Source organism: Hemiscyllium ocellatum, chromosome 9 (genome assembly GCF_020745735.1).
Source record: "Hemiscyllium ocellatum isolate sHemOce1 chromosome 9, sHemOce1.pat.X.cur, whole genome shotgun sequence".
Lineage (NCBI taxonomy): Eukaryota > Metazoa > Chordata > Chondrichthyes > Orectolobiformes > Hemiscylliidae > Hemiscyllium > Hemiscyllium ocellatum.
In genome coordinates this window covers 78,465,712-78,481,482 of record NC_083409.1, presented here as the reverse complement: position 1 = coordinate 78,481,482, position 15,771 = coordinate 78,465,712, and the positions used below count along the sequence as shown (strand labels likewise).

Sequence of the window (15,771 nt, the reverse complement as noted above, 5' to 3'; positions counted from 1 at the left end):
CACTTCTCAGCTCTTTGGCCCACCTGGTATCTGCTGAGCTTAAAGTTAGATTCCTGACCCTTAGGACAGAAATTCAATTACTTGTTCTGGAAGCTTTAATAAACACCACATATCCCTGCTGAATCCCCTTCCTTCTCCTATTTTTCAGTATAGACAATTGTTTTACAACACTCCGTATTAATGAACAGAAATGCCTCTTTGTTAGTTATTAATGCCTTTTGTTCAGAAATCTATTTTGCAATCTAGTTAAATTTTGTATAATTGGTAATTTTACATATTTAGCTATTACGTGATAACTAATATACATCTTGTACATATTCATTTCCTGAAGTATATGCATCTTTAAATGACTGAATTCAAGTTTTTTTTTCTGAACTTTTCCATCAAAATTTAGAACTTTGGATTAGACTATGATGCATTTCAGAACATGGTTGGGGACTGTCCACCTAGCTTTCTTCAGCTTGCCTTCAACTGTTGCAATGTGAGTAAAATATGGTAATCTATCTTGATGATCTTGTGTATGAATACATGAACATAATTTGAAACAGAATTGAGTACACAGTTGCAAAATTTTTTTTCTGTATCTGATAAGATAACATTAGAGAAATTTTGCATTGGAGTTTCTTTAATTAAAGCCAAAGACACTGATTAGTGTAGTGGACTATTGCCATACTGATGTTGCAACTTCCAGTAGATTTCCTATGTCCTTTACTACTGAGGATGACTGAGACCTGTTGAACTCTTTTTACAGAAATCTTGTCCTGTACAAGAAAATGCCCTGATAGCTTTCTGTCTGAATGCTTTTGTAATTTTGCAATGCCTGGAGTCAAAATGTTAAACTCATTGCTCATGTATTATTTATACAGCAAGTTAATTCACATCGATAGAGAGAAAAGTTGGGGTGGTAATTTTTGTGTATGTTCCCTTCGTGTGATTATAGCAGAAGGAATGTATTTCATGTGAAAATGTTAAAAAGTTGATGTTATTCTATTTCTCTCTAACTAAGATACATTTTTGTAATATATGCTGTATACAGTGTTGCAAACTATTTTCTATGATGCGAACAGAATGAGAGTGCAAATCAGTCAATGTCAGATATTTTGTTGATGTGTTAATGTCACAAAAAGTTTTTAGTTTATTGTTCGTTGAGAAGATGCTGCTTGCTGCTGAAGCCCCTCCCTGGTCTATCCCATACCACCTCAACTTTAAACATCTTTGTCTTGTGTCTGAATCCCCTTTTGTGGCTTGCATTTTTCTGCAGCTGGTGTCGTGTCTGACCCTCTTAACGTTTTGAACTCACCATTGGTGTTCGTTCCTTTAAGTATCTAGGCCCAAAGATATGGAGTTGAGAACATAAAACAGCACAGGCCCTTCGGCCCTTGATGTTGTGCTCTAATATCAACCAACCTACATACCCTTCATTTTACTATCATCCATGTACCTGTCCAAGAGTCGCTTAAATGTTCCTAATATATCTGACTCTACTACCACCACTGATGGTGTATTCCACGCATATACCACGCTCTGTGTAAAGAACCAACCTCTGACATCTTCCTCAAGTCACCTTTAAAATTATTTTTTATTTCAAAAATATACTTTATTCATAATAATTTGATGGTCTGTACAGTTGGTTATGCCATACATATGTAAACATTTACATACTGAGATCAGAATTTATCATTTTTATGTACAGGTCTGTATGTTTTTCAATCATATGTCCATATATTTAGCTGAGGCGTCAGCAGAGCCTAAATGACCTGCGTGGGCCCCCTGTTCTTCTTAGGAAGGCAGATGTTACACGGTGGTCTTTCCCCTCCGTGCCTTGGTGGCAGCTGCCCCAAGCTTCAGTGCGTCCCTCAACACATAATCCTGGACCTTGGAATGTGCCAGTCTGCAACACTCATTCGGGGTCAACTCCTTCAGCTGGAAGATCAACAGGTTTCTGGCTGCTCGGAGAGCGTCCTTCACCGAGTTGATGATCCTCCAGGCACAGTTGATGATCGTCTCGGTGTGCATCCTGGGGAACAGACTGTAGAGCACGGAGTCCCTCGTCACGACGCTGCTCGGGACAAACCTCAACAAACACCACTGCATTCCTCTCCAGACTACTTCTGCGTAGGCACATTCCAGAAGGAGGTGTGTGACCGTCTCGTTTCCCCCCCCCGCAGCCGCTTCAAGGGTTTATGTTTACTTCCCACACGTATACTAGTTCATTTCCCATTGCTAAAACTAGCTGTGTTGTCTCCCTTGTTTGGCTTGTGTATTAGGTCAGAAAGATGTCTTATGCACATAATAAATACTCCCCTTTCCCCTTCTACTTCATCCTGTTGAGTTTTGTTTAGGTGTGATTACTGCTATGACTAGGTGAGAAATGATGGACTATTTTTCTTCTTTTCCCCCTTGTTTCGTTGTAGTAGAGGTATTGAATTTTAGAGGGATGCTGAATTGCCAATTTACTTTTTGCTCAATTTGCAGCTCTGAGCCAGGTAAGTATTCTTGAGTTAGTATGTAAGGAATTACTTTTATTGCTTTTGTACAGATACACTCTAGTTCCTACAAACGTGCATAAACACACACACCCTTCAAACAAGCAAAAAATGAATTCAGTTTTACCGAGTATTGGATATTTAACTTGAAAATGCAGATAAAATAGTGCAATTAATGACTTTTTACTGTATCTGAATGTTTTGGTATAACTGAGGCAATTGCTTTTCAGTGTTGTCTAGTATTTTTCCTTTTTTCGCTATCGTCAAATATTCAGTGGCTTTCAATAAGAATTCTGTCTGCTGTGGATATAAATGTAACTTTTTTTCTTATCAAAATAGGATTCCAACTTTTGAATGCTGCTCACTGGGGCAGCTGATTTTTCTGCCCAAATCCCAATTCAAACACGCTTACAGAAAGTTTATCACATGACCTCTTCTATCCCACCTCCATCGCCCCTCCCCCTAGTCCCTCCTCCCTTCCTTTTATCTTAGCCTGCTTGGCTCTCTCTCTCTTATTCCTGATGAAGGGCTTATGCTCGAAACGTCGAATTCTCTATTCCTGAGATGCTGCCTGGCCTGCTGTGCTTTAACCAGCAACACATTTGCAGCTGTGATCTCCAGCATCTGCAGACCTCATTTTTTACTCTCCATTCTGACTCAATTTCCCAACGAATATGGAGAGCTAATTCACATCTCTCAAAGCTTCTTTTTGCCATTGCTTCGTAGTTCAGGTGATTAAATTTAAATGTCTAGCCATTATCTTCTGAATGGATCATCCTTCCTTTCTCATTAATGAAGTAAGCTATCATCACTTCCAGGAAGTCCATCTGCTTGGGGCTATTTTGGCTCTGTCCCAAGAAAATGGAATGTGTCTCAACAATTAGTTTCATCCATCTTAAGTTTCAGTCACGTGTTCCTTCTTTCAGTTTAAAAACTGCCTTTTAAGGTGGCCAAAATATGAAAACATCAATAAAATTAGAAATTAATATTATATTCTAAGCACATCTTCATATATAGCTCATTTTATATATAAGATGTCACTGGCATTTTTTTCTGTAGCTGCCCACTAATGGTGTAAACAAATCCTTTCTTTGTTGTTACCGATATTCTCTTTTCAAACCTTTTGTTATTCATATCCTTTCTTGTTAGATGTTGCTATTCCTGATCGCCATAACCACCCACCTTTGTCCCCTGTTTCAAATTAAATTATAGCATATAGTCATGATAACTTTTGATTTATGTAACACGTTTGACTCAAGATGCTCTGAAATGGTTACAACAGTTTTATCCAACAAGTTTGATAAAAGTACTAAGTATGGCATTATGCAGAACTTACAGTTTCTCTTTGTGTCTATATGTTATCTCCTAATCTTTTTATATATATATATGCCACACATGCCTTGCCCTGCAGAAATACCTCTGCACACAGAAAATAATAAATGGTAATGGAGTACCAGTCTTAATATATTGTACATCCCTGTTGAATGTTATTCTGTTTTAACATAAATCAGCTGATAGGGCTGTTTTCTTGTTTAACATTGTAATCCTAACCATCATGATTTTTGGTGAAGTTAGTTAAATAGTGAAGTGTCATTTAATTTCTTCATTTGCATTTGCCCCATTGGGATTGTAAGAAGGTTGAGATAATTTTATTGAAATTTTCAAGGTGATGAGAGTGGGTGGGTACATGGAAAGAATTTTTTTTCATTTGGTTGGAAAGTCTAGGACAAGAGGTCAATGTGTAAAAATTAAATCCAACTCTGTCAGGAGTAAAAATAGAAAACACTAGTTTAGGATATTTTATTCATGAATAACAATGTATACTTGATAAGTAGCCAAAGGCCTGAAGAAATACAGGAAAGGGTGAGCACATGAATTTAAGTCATAGGTTAGCCATGATTTCATTAAATGGCAGAAAAATGAGACCATTGTTTCAATATGTTACTGCAATGACTCAGTGTATAGTTAGGAAATTCCAGTGGGATCTTTTAAGTATTTGATCCATATTACACTTTTGTGTGTTAAAATACTTTTTAACTTAAAAATGAAATAAATAGCATTATTGTTAAAGAAGTCAAATATTTAATTATAAGTAACCGTTTTTAATAAATTAAAATTTTTGCAGCATTTGAAAACAGGACAAATTGTAATGCAACCCAGAGGGAACAGACATTCAAAAGGTTGTAATAGTAAAGTTGTTCTCAGTTTGATTTTGTGTATATATAAGTTTCTGAACTTAAAATTTAAACCTATTAACTGTGAAGTACTGTGTTTACTTCAATAAGGACAGTGTTTTCCTCTTCAGATGGATCCAAAGCTTCGTCCATCCTTTCCAGAAATAGTGAAAATGATAGAAGAGATAATGCCACAATTAGAAGAAGAAGATCAAGAGAATTGTGCACACAGTGAAGAAGGTAGAGAAACCAAGCCAATTAATCTTCAAAAAAGTAAGCAAATTTTTTTAATGGCCACATAGACACTTTTAGTAAGAAAAATCAGAGGCCAAATAATAAAAATTTATTAATGGAAATTAATTTTGCTTTACTGTATATTGAACTGCATAAAACCAATTGTATTGGATCCTACTGTTGAATGAATCCTATGCACCCATAAATGAGATGGGGTTCAAGTTTGTGTCAGTATTACTTGGACAAAAGGGGTGAAATTGGCTGGTATTATATTCGGTGCAATGGAGCTGTGTGGTTTCCAATCTTTACTCAAAAATCATTTCTTCAGCTTCTCAAGAAATTCTGAGGAGATTCAGAAGCTGAATGTGCCTCCAGATTAAAATAATGGGCAAGGTTGATGGTCAATGACTGATAGTTTTATTATGTGGACATTGAATGGCTTTTCAACTTGACTTTTTTTTAAAATGCTAGTTTGCATGTTTTTAGTGTTTTACATTTTATTTCCTAAGAAACTGCCAAGTGCTGTTTTCTTGTTTAACATTGTAATCCTAACCAACATGATTTTTGGTGAAGTTAGTTAAATAGTGGAGTGTCATTTAATTTCTTCATTTGCATTTCCCACACTGGGATTGTAAGAAGGTTGAGATAATTTTATTGAAATTTTCAAGGTGATAAGAGAGAGTGGGTACATGGGAAGAAATGTTTTTCATTTGGGAAGTCTAGGACAAGAGGTCAATGTGTAAAAATTAAACCCAACTCTGTCAGTAAAATTAGGAAACACTAGTTTAGGATACTTTTTCACGAATAACAATTTATGCTTGATATGCATTAATGAAACTCAAAGTATTCAGCTTAATTCTCAAGTAATTTTCAATGACCTGCAGCTGTTACCTACAAGTGGAGGAGGACTAGACACTTGAATTTAAATTTTTTTTGAGTTAAATCCATTCTTAAACTGTAATAGGTTACCTGGCTTAATTGCATTATAAATATTTTGAACTCAACAGAAGAATGCAAATTACATTCCTTTTATACTGAGTGGTTTGTGGAAGATGCTAAATTTGTTTATTGTAAATGAATTGGGTGAAAACTTAAAACACTTAGCAAGAAGCAGCAATTCTACTGCAGTTTAAATCCAGTTTCCTGATCGCATCCAAAGTGGAAACTCTACCCTGATTGTTTGCTAACACTTCTGAATTTGCAGTGTTCCTATACATGGATCCTGAAAGGTATGCAATTCCATGTTGACCATATTGTTTTGTATTTAGACAGGTGTAAGTTAATTTTGTTTTGGAAATTGTTATGATTATTTTTAATTGTTCCAGAATTCCCCAAATCTTTCTGCATGCATCGGCATTGAAACTGGTCGCTATGAACTGTGCAATATGTGGGCAGTGCTTATTTTGCAGAACAATTGCTCCAAATTATAATTGATGTTCGGTTCTCTTGTTAAATGTTAATGTTAAATCCAAGTTTGCAATGAGGTTAGGAGCTGACTAGTGAAATACCAATTGAGTGTCAGAATGGGTTGTTGCTGAACAAGTGTTACTTGCTAGCATATGATCAAGTTTAAAGTGAAAGCAGTAACTGTCTTGGTTGGATTTGTCCTGCTATTTGTCAACAGGGTGTAGCTGTGCAGTTTTTCACATTGATATGTGATGCCATGCTTCACCAGATTGGCACCTCTTTTTTTTTAAACAATGTTTGGACCTGGTGTGCCCTCTTTCACTTATTGAACCAGCATTGATCTTCTGGTGTGATGACAGTGGTAGAGTGACAAAGTTAGTATTCATTTTAAGAAGAATTTTTTTGTAACATTGCATTTCCATTTTTTATTCAAACTATGTTGTTTTATTCCTGAGCCTTTTGAGTGAGAATAGTTTCTTCCTAGCGATCCAAACCCTTGTGATTTTCAAAACTTGTATCAAATTTCCTCTTGGTTTTCTCCTTTTCAAGAAGGTTTACCACACCTTCAATCCATCTTCATGACCCCAGCACCATTCTTGTAAACTTCCCCTCTTTTCTGATGGGTTCAGATCCCTCTGAAGTGTGTAACCAGAACTGTACATAGCACTGTAGCTGAGGTATAACTCTAACGAATTTAACATAACCTATTTTGCTTCCGTATTCCAAGATACCATATGCTTTATTAACTGCTCCCTCCCATCTGTGTTGCTACTTCTAATTGTGCTCAGATATGCCATGTTGTCCTACTCGTACACATCCACTAGTATCCTTTATTTAATATTGTCTCACGTTCTTTGTGCCCGAATGTTTCACCTCTCACTTATTCACATTGAATTTCATTTGCCACCAACTCCAACAACTTGCCAATATCCTTTTGGAGTTCTCCACTATCGCCCTCACAATTTACAATGAAACAACATTTTGTATGGTTCACAGCCTTTGAGATTGTACTTAGTATGCTAAGATCTATTTGATAAGTATAAATCAGGAAAGGTTCCAATAATGACCCTTGGAAACTCCCATACAAGCCTTCCTCAAGCCTGAAAAGTATGTATGAACTATTAATCTGTTTACAATCATTCACCGGTTATGTATCCACATTGCTAGTGTCCCTTTCCATGAACTCTGATTTTTGCTTGTAGGTCTATTGTGTAGCATTGTATCAAATGCTATCATGAAGTCTGCTGTTAACTCTGTTATCTCTTCAAAAACTGTACCAGCTTGTTTTCCCCTTAGGAAATCCATGCTGGCTATCCTTAGCACACTTTTTTGTCCATGTGACTATTAATTCTATCCTAATTTATTGTGTCTAGAGGTTTCCCCACCAGCACAGTGTTTGCAACAATCAGATGATTCAGGTTCAGTGTTAATAAGACATATCTTTTTATTCCAGTTTTACTAATAAATTGATTTTTAAATTTCCACAACTGCCATGGCTGCTTTTGAACTTGTGTTTACAACACTGTTTAGTTTCAGTGATGCTCCTATAACCAGTCCCTTTTAATGGGTTCAGATGTAAAGTAATAGCATAATTAAAATACAGGGGAACCTTGAATATCAGCCATTCGTTTAACCGAATTTTGGATTATCTGAACAAAATCACAAGGTCCCAATGCTCAGGTAACTATTATCTAGCATTTGATTAACTGAATAAAATCCTCCTGCCTGTGTCCTTCACATAATTGAAGTTTCTCTATATACTAAATGTTGGGTAGAGCAGGGAAAGAGGAAAACAATACGTAAGGAGCTAACTATAAGATCTTTTAAACTTATAGCTTTTAATGTTAATAACAACACCTTCCAAGCACAAAGCCTTCATGATATGTGTAAATCGAACTAAAAAGCCAGCAGTAAATAACACATTTCGTCATCTGAAGTCACATTTACTGTACTGTTAAGGTCCCTTATCAGTACTGCATACTCTAGCATTTACTTTGTTTATTTCAATCTATTGTATTTTAACCATCTCAAAAATGCCTAAAATCTCTTTATTAAATGAAGTCATGACTATATTAACTCCACTTGAATATTACTGAGCTGAAGTATAAGGGGGTAAGTTTAATCCTGGGTAATGATAGAAATAGCAACCTGTAGAATAAGTTATCAAGTTTGCTTCACTAAGAGGAGATCGAGCAGGGTGTGAAAGAAAGGGTTTTTTTAAAATTTGTTCATGGGATGTGGGTGCCACTGGCTAGGACTACACTTGCCCAATTAAGAGTTAACCACATCACTGTGGGCCTGGGGTCTCACGTCGTCCAGACCAAATAAGGACAGCAGATTTCATTCCCTAAAGGACATTAGTGAACCAAATAAGTTTTTATGACAATCAACATGTCACAATTGGGCCATCTCTTAACTTTGAACTATAGTAATATTGAATAATGTTTACATCAGTGAGTATACCTGCAATAGAAAAATGAGTTAACATTTCTTGGGTGCCTGTTTTTTATTTTAAAAAGTGCTTCAGTATAAAATGTGCTTATATATAACTAAAAAATGTTAGGATTAATGTGTGCAGTGCAGCTAGTTGGCTGTCAAACCCTGCTGAAAGCTGCAACTTTCTTATTTCCTAAGTGATTTTTGGAATGAAGATCTGCCTCTGTTTTTTCAGAGTGACTGAACAATGGCATGTTGTGGTCTGCTTTATTACCACTAAGTGCAAAGATTTGGGATTCAATAGATTTACCTTAAATGCTCAACAGATAAGCAACCCAACCATCCACAGATTTTAATACATGTTGAGCTAGGGAATGGAAGAGTAAATGATTCTAATTCTGGACAATCCAGTTAGCTTCACTTGACAGTTTGTGCAGGCAAAAAAACTTGATTGGGCTTGACTTTGATGCTTTGTATGGTCCTGTTGCAGAGAGCAATAACAAGGGCTTGAACAAGCAATAGAATAGGTACCAATATCTCTTGACATTCATTTCAGCTAGTGTTTTATTTTCTAAACAGGACTGATAATTGGGGGGAAAATGTCCTCCAGTATAGGAAACCAGATTGTTTAAAGCCATGTGTTAAAGGGTCAGGTTAAATGGCTTTGTCATAATTTGCACTAAAAGAGCTGTATATTTTTATTTAAAAATACAGGTACCCCATTACATTGCATTATTGCTGCCAGATGTAGCATTGTAATGTAAATGAGGTGGCACGACTACTGGAGGAGGTAAGAACTAACTTGGTGGTTTTCCAAGACTCTTCCAGTGCCACTCATAGAAAATGTACACATTTTGAGCTGACTGTCTCTTAATTTTTGACCTCTGTCAGGGGCTAGATGTGGTTTTAATAATGCTGGCTGCCTGTATTGAGGTATACTTGTCTTCTGAAAACAAGTTGGAGAATCATAGGTTATTACAATATAGGTCTGGTAAATCTTTTGAGGTTTTTCTCCACCTGTTCCTATGTATTCTTCTGCTTACTCCCTATACCTCCTTTTTTCATAATTGCAGCAGCCGAGTTCTGGGAAAACTCGGTTTAACAGCTGTTAAATCTGACTCGTAATTAGGTTGTTTTTAAATATGATTGATTGAAATATCCCATCTCCTAAAATTGAACACAGGTGCAACAGGCCGGGAGTTTTAAAAAATGCATGTGTTTCCACATTGGAATGTTAACCTCACCCACTCTGTCCTTTTTTATCCTTATTCACTTTTAATAGGGGTTAATAATATTAGGTCCATTTGTTCCTGAAAATAGCCATGTTTGAATTTTGATAGGGGAGACATTTTATAGATTTTAAACCAAAATATTAAAATTGTCACTTTTTTATTAATAGTGACCATATTTGCAATTAAATGTTTGCTTTTGGTGTATACACTGTCATGAAGCTGTCACTAGGAGGAGACAGATTTATTTCTCTTTTCCTTCAACTTTTCAGTATGTTGTGCAATTGAAAATGTGAATTGAGCATTTGTTTAATGTTTATCTGGGAAGTGCTCATGTGTAAACTAGCATACTTCAAAAAACTTAATGGACAAAAGGACTAATCCATTTCTTAATAACATGGTAGCTTTACTGCCAAATTGTTTTATGTAGAACATTGTTTCTGGTAAATTGATTGCTTATAATAATCTTGGAACTGTGATCATAATACTCTTTGTCCTAAAACTCTTTTTTTGTGATTGCTTGTAGATGCAGGAGAGAAAGGACTGGCAATAAAAAGGTGCAGTCCCCTTAGACTTCCAGGTGATAAGGTTCCTCCCAAATCTCCTCGACCTCGTCGAAATATATGGCTTTCTCGTAGTCAGTCAGACTTCTTCACACGAAAAGGGAGTCGGAAGATTAATGTCCAAGATCCTTACTATACCCCATGCAAAGGAACATCACGCAAGGTTAACCCCTTCGATGCCAGGCAGGATCTGAAAGGTGGAAAGATCAAATTCGTGGACACACCAAGTAAATCAGTAATATCACTTGCATTTGACCTGCCATCACCTGATGCTGCAAAGTACCCAGTCACTTCAACATCCCAGGTGAAACAGTGCTGCATTGGTGATTTTCAGGAATCTTTACTCTCTGAGAGACAATATAGGTCCCTTCCGGCTTCTCCTGATCTTTCAACAAAAGAATGTCACAGTTTTGGGCCCTTTTCATTAAAGCTTGGTAAATGTGACCCTATGCAGATAGAAACAGATGTGCGGCAAAAAGTGTCAAGCAATTCCTTGTACTCTGAGTTAGAAATTCCACCATTTAAGTTCAAACCACAGACATGGGAATCTGAATCATTAGAACAGTTTGATATGGAGTGTTCAGCAAGTGAATGCCCGCAGGATGAAAATGAATCATGTGCAAAGAACAGGAAACTATTAAAGCTAAAAACCAATGAAAGTATGATTGTCCTTGGACAAGAAAATTTGAATTGTAGTAATATAACTGGAGATGATGGACCAAATTTAGATGGTGCATCATTCAGCCATTGGAATAGCTTAGTTTCTGGTGAAGAAATGGAGGAACAGGAAATGCAGAGGCACCTGTCTAAGTTAGCGATACCAGAACCCAAGTCATCTTTCCATGTAAATACAGTTCTGAAACGAGATGAAGTGGACCCAAGTGACTCTGTTTTTCCACCTGAAGCTTCTGACATGGAAGGGCATCCATCTGTAGTACTGACTCCATGCATGACCTCAAATCCATGTCATCTTCAGTCAAAATGTGACATTTGAAAGGCATGCATGTATTAACATTGTTCAGAAATGCTTCATACAACAGCTATTTCTGCATAATAAAAATGTTATTTTATTTTGTCAGAAAAGGTATGTATATGACAGACTCGAATTCCAAAGCTGGGTGCTGGTACCATAGACATCAGTCTGTTCTGATCAATTACTTGGCTTAATATGTGATGATAGGCCAGTATTATAAGTTATCTCATTCGAGTAGACTTTGGATCCTCTGCCAGTTAATTTGAACCTTTGACAGTAGTTTTATGTCTAAGTCTATCCACACTCCTTTTTTTTAATATCAGTATGAGCACATAAGCAGTATATCCATTTGCAACTTCCAGTATTTGTAGGATCACTAATGATTTGAACAAATATGTTAGCCATTCTTCTATCAATTTAAATGCAAATAAGGTTCTTTTAAAACTTTCCTCAATTCTGATGCAGTTTGCTGTACCACTGGTAGTTATCATTTTAATGAAAACCAAGTGGGCACGTTAATTATAAAATAAGTCTTACTTTGCATTTTTCTTGTCAAGATCATATCTGTTCTGCAGGAAGGTTATTTGAGTGAAGGGGAGTATGTTTACTTCATGTTTGCACCGAAGTCTGCTTGAGATAAGATTGTTAGGAACAGAGTTTCATCATAAGAATAGCTTGCATGTTTAGGGTACCTGAATGTAATAAACTGTGCTGACTGTCAGTATAGTTTTTCCTTTGTCTGCAAAAAATATATTTTTTCTAAATTTGTTAAAATTTTCTAAATTTAAATCTAATTTTTTTCTAAATTTACTCACATTAAAGACAAGTCACCAAGGTTTTTTATACAAGAGAAGCACTTAATCACTTTCTTTCTTTCCCATAGCTTGAAAGATGTTACTACTGTATATTTTGTATTACAACCTGGACTACTGTAACTGGAGTCAGCAGCATGGTGCCATATTAACTATAGCTTATGGTGGGTCAACCCTCAGAATTAGTGTGAAGAATATTTAATTTACAAAACAACACAAGGTGTATTTATCTCTTTGAATCCTGTGAAATGCAGTTCCATTATAATGTGGCAATTTTGTTTGAATTGGATATATTCTTCCTCTTGTCTCCCAAAAATGCATTGCATTATACAGGTCAGTAAATGTTTTCCACAACAGTTTCTGCTGCCTTGTAATTGGCAGCTAGGCTGTGTCAGACTTATTTGCCTTTTCTGTTACTGTCCTTTCTATCCCTGTGCTGAAGTATCTTATACGTATTTAGTGCTGCACTTTGTAGAACCTAGATTGCCCTGTTGTATATGTTCAGTTAATTAGGTTTTAACCATGAATGTGAATTAGAAAGTAATGGTTCCTTTACACTCCATTTAAAGTAGCGCTATTGATATGGATCTGATCTATTAACAATAAGTCCGTATCAAGGTAAATTGGTGCATTTGACGTTTATCTGAACTAATGGGAAATTTACTTCAAATCATCTTCAGTTAACCTGACTCATTGTTTAAACATATTCCAGGATATTTTGACCTAATCAGTTTTGACACATAATGAACAAATTAGTTGATGGGGAATATTTTGGTGTTGAGGCCCATGAATTTATAATACTTCCATTAATTTCGTTAAAATTTTGTGTATTTTCTCAACTTGGGACTACCAGTGATTATTTAGCATCCAATTTGATTTTCCAATTACAGTACAGTAATGGTGAAGCAGCAGTTCATTGTTAGTTTAACTATGTTTTAAAAAAACTTGGTCAAGCTGAACAACGCATTTGACTCATTACTTTGGCTTGTTATGTGTTATTTACAATATTTTGAGTTTTTTTTTGTATTCACCATATCCACAGGATTTTTTAGTTCCATTCATAAAATCACTCTGCTAACATATGAGAACAACTTGAGTGTGAATAGAGTGTTTTGGACAGTTCTTAATTTTTAATGTCTCAAACATTTGTAATATTGAAGATTGTCTTTGTAAATAGTTTTCTAAAATAGCATATAAGCTTGATTTGTGATTCGATTGTCAACAAGGGTCTTTGAATAGAGAAATTTGTAAATCTAATACTAGAGTGAAGAGTTCTTGTAATTCTAGTCAGTTTACCATTTTGACAAAGTTGGTGATAAAAATACAATTTCTATCTGCCTTGATTACTAAATTATATATTTTGCAAATTACACCTTTTGCTGGGGAAAAGGACTATTTTGTATTTCGGCATAATGTACCACATAGCTTGATGTGTTTTATTTTAAAAAGGTGAACCATTTATCTTGGGACCATCCTTCCCCAGTCTTTATATTGGCCTTGATTTGGGTTACAAAAACAGCATTAAGTGAAAACCCATACTATTTTGAGTGTTGTAAACTTATGGAGACCCCAAGAAGTGACCTAATTTTGATCAAAAACCATAATTTTTGGTGTAAATTAAAATTCTTGTGCAGTTATGAATCTATTTCCCAAGTAGAATATGCACATAAAAGGCTTGTGGGCGACTGATTCCAAAGGTACATAATTAGTACATAGACATGCAGTATGTACTAATTAAGGAGAGTTACTAGCATGTTGATTTGGATAAAGTTATCAATGGAATCAAAGTTAACCATATGCAGCAAGAGAAGAAGTTGAATAATAAAAATACAGTCTTTTGGGAAGAAAGCAAACATGGGAACATGGTAAGGTGTACTTGTTGCTGTCATAGTATGTTTGTTGATATTTGAATCTGGCTAACCCTAACATTTTGGGTAAAATAAATCCTATGCCACTTGCAAAATTATAAAAGTATTAGTTCTGTTTGAGCTCTTGAAAGGACTTTGGTTCCATCTAAGAAATGGCTCAATAAGCAAGGAGGACATTGTTTTCTTATCCATCAGCCTTTATTTGCAAGCCTTGACTTGGAGCTTGGAGGTATTTCAGTTGAGCCTCAGCTGTGTATATTTGATACCAAAAAGATTGTTCTGAAAATACCTGCCCTAAACTTGGCTGAATAACAATGAATGAAAATATAAATAGTAAGAGGTTTACAACATATGGATATGGTTGCATTAATATTTACATACTGTATATCAAAAGAATTTTAACTGAGTTCAGCAAGTTTTATGTAGAAGTGTGCCCAAAACACACTACATCTTCGGAGGGTACGAAGTATGTAAATTCTTCTCTCATATTTGGCATGAAGCAGTTGAATCAAATAGCACACGAGAGGCATACACTTGCATAGAAGTTTAGCACCTTTTTAAAAAAAATTGTTGTAATGGCCCAAGAGCCAAATCAATCACTTATTGGCTCTCCTTAACCATCACTACTTGCCCCCATCTCAAACATTTGAATCCTGATCAATAGTGGGCTTTGTGCTAGTTTGGCTTGTAGTGTATGTTTTCAGGAAATTAGACACAGTTGAGATGCAAATGTATAGTATAGCTTTTACATCATGTGTGCTACTACAATTTCACAATTTAATACAGAAAGTATGACTTTGCAATAGATAATGCAACTGAAGTCTGATTTTTTTTTTGCATTCTATTGTGAGACAAAAGATATTTCAGCACTAAACCAGTCAGAAACCAAATGGAATCTCATTAAAATACCTTCTGGTTTTCATTTTGATCAACAATGTCACTAATGTACAAGAAGCAAAGCTGGGCATCCAAATTCCTCCAGCCCGACAAACTTAAAAACATATGCATTTGCAACAAGCAAGTTGCATTGTATAGTGTGTAGCTAAGTTCAAGGCCATTTGATTTTATGAATATTTGGGTGAACACCAACAAATAACAGCAATTGGGGTAAAAAGATTCACTTTCTTAACATGACTCTGTATTTCTACAGAATGTAATGTATAATGTGTAGAATAGAATGACAGGAATCTGATAGTTTGACTTCACTTTGTGATTGCACAAACGATTTTGCACAAAAAGGCATGTAGCTCTTGTAAATTAGTTTGAATTTCTGTATATTTGATTATTGTTTCCCAGTAATGACACCGCAAGCTCTTTGCCCTTGCATTTAATTGCAAGAATTTCAGACTGTTTACACTGCAATGTTTCACTGGGGTGAGAAGAAAATCTATCCAAAATAATAGGGGTGAAGTCCATTCAAATTTAATGCTTGCTTAAATGGAAATATTTAGGCATGTCTTTCATTGAAAGCTTCTGATCATGGATAAGGAATTAGAACAAAATGATAAATACTAGGTTTTAAATATGCTTGTTGTTTGTAATATAGCAGTTGTTACAAAGTTGAAAATATAAATTAAAGCATTCCGACT

The 15,771-nt window shown here is 35.5% G+C and overlaps 1 protein-coding gene across 4 annotated transcripts in view; it reads left to right on the top strand.

Moving 5' to 3' along the window:
- tesk2 (testis associated actin remodelling kinase 2) overlaps positions 1 to 11,858 on the top strand; it is a 90,448-nt gene extending 78,590 nt beyond the window's left edge. For all 4 annotated transcript variants that reach the window (XM_060829861.1, XM_060829862.1, XM_060829860.1 and 1 more), the window contains 3 exons: positions 395 to 481; positions 4,792 to 4,933; positions 10,493 to 11,858. In XM_060829861.1, coding sequence (XP_060685844.1) covers positions 395 to 481; positions 4,792 to 4,933; positions 10,493 to 11,523 — 1,260 coding nt within the window. In that variant the 3' untranslated portion in view covers positions 11,524 to 11,858. The remainder of the gene's footprint in view (positions 1 to 394; positions 482 to 4,791; positions 4,934 to 10,492) is intronic.
- Positions 11,859 to 15,771: the final 3,913 nt, after the last annotated feature.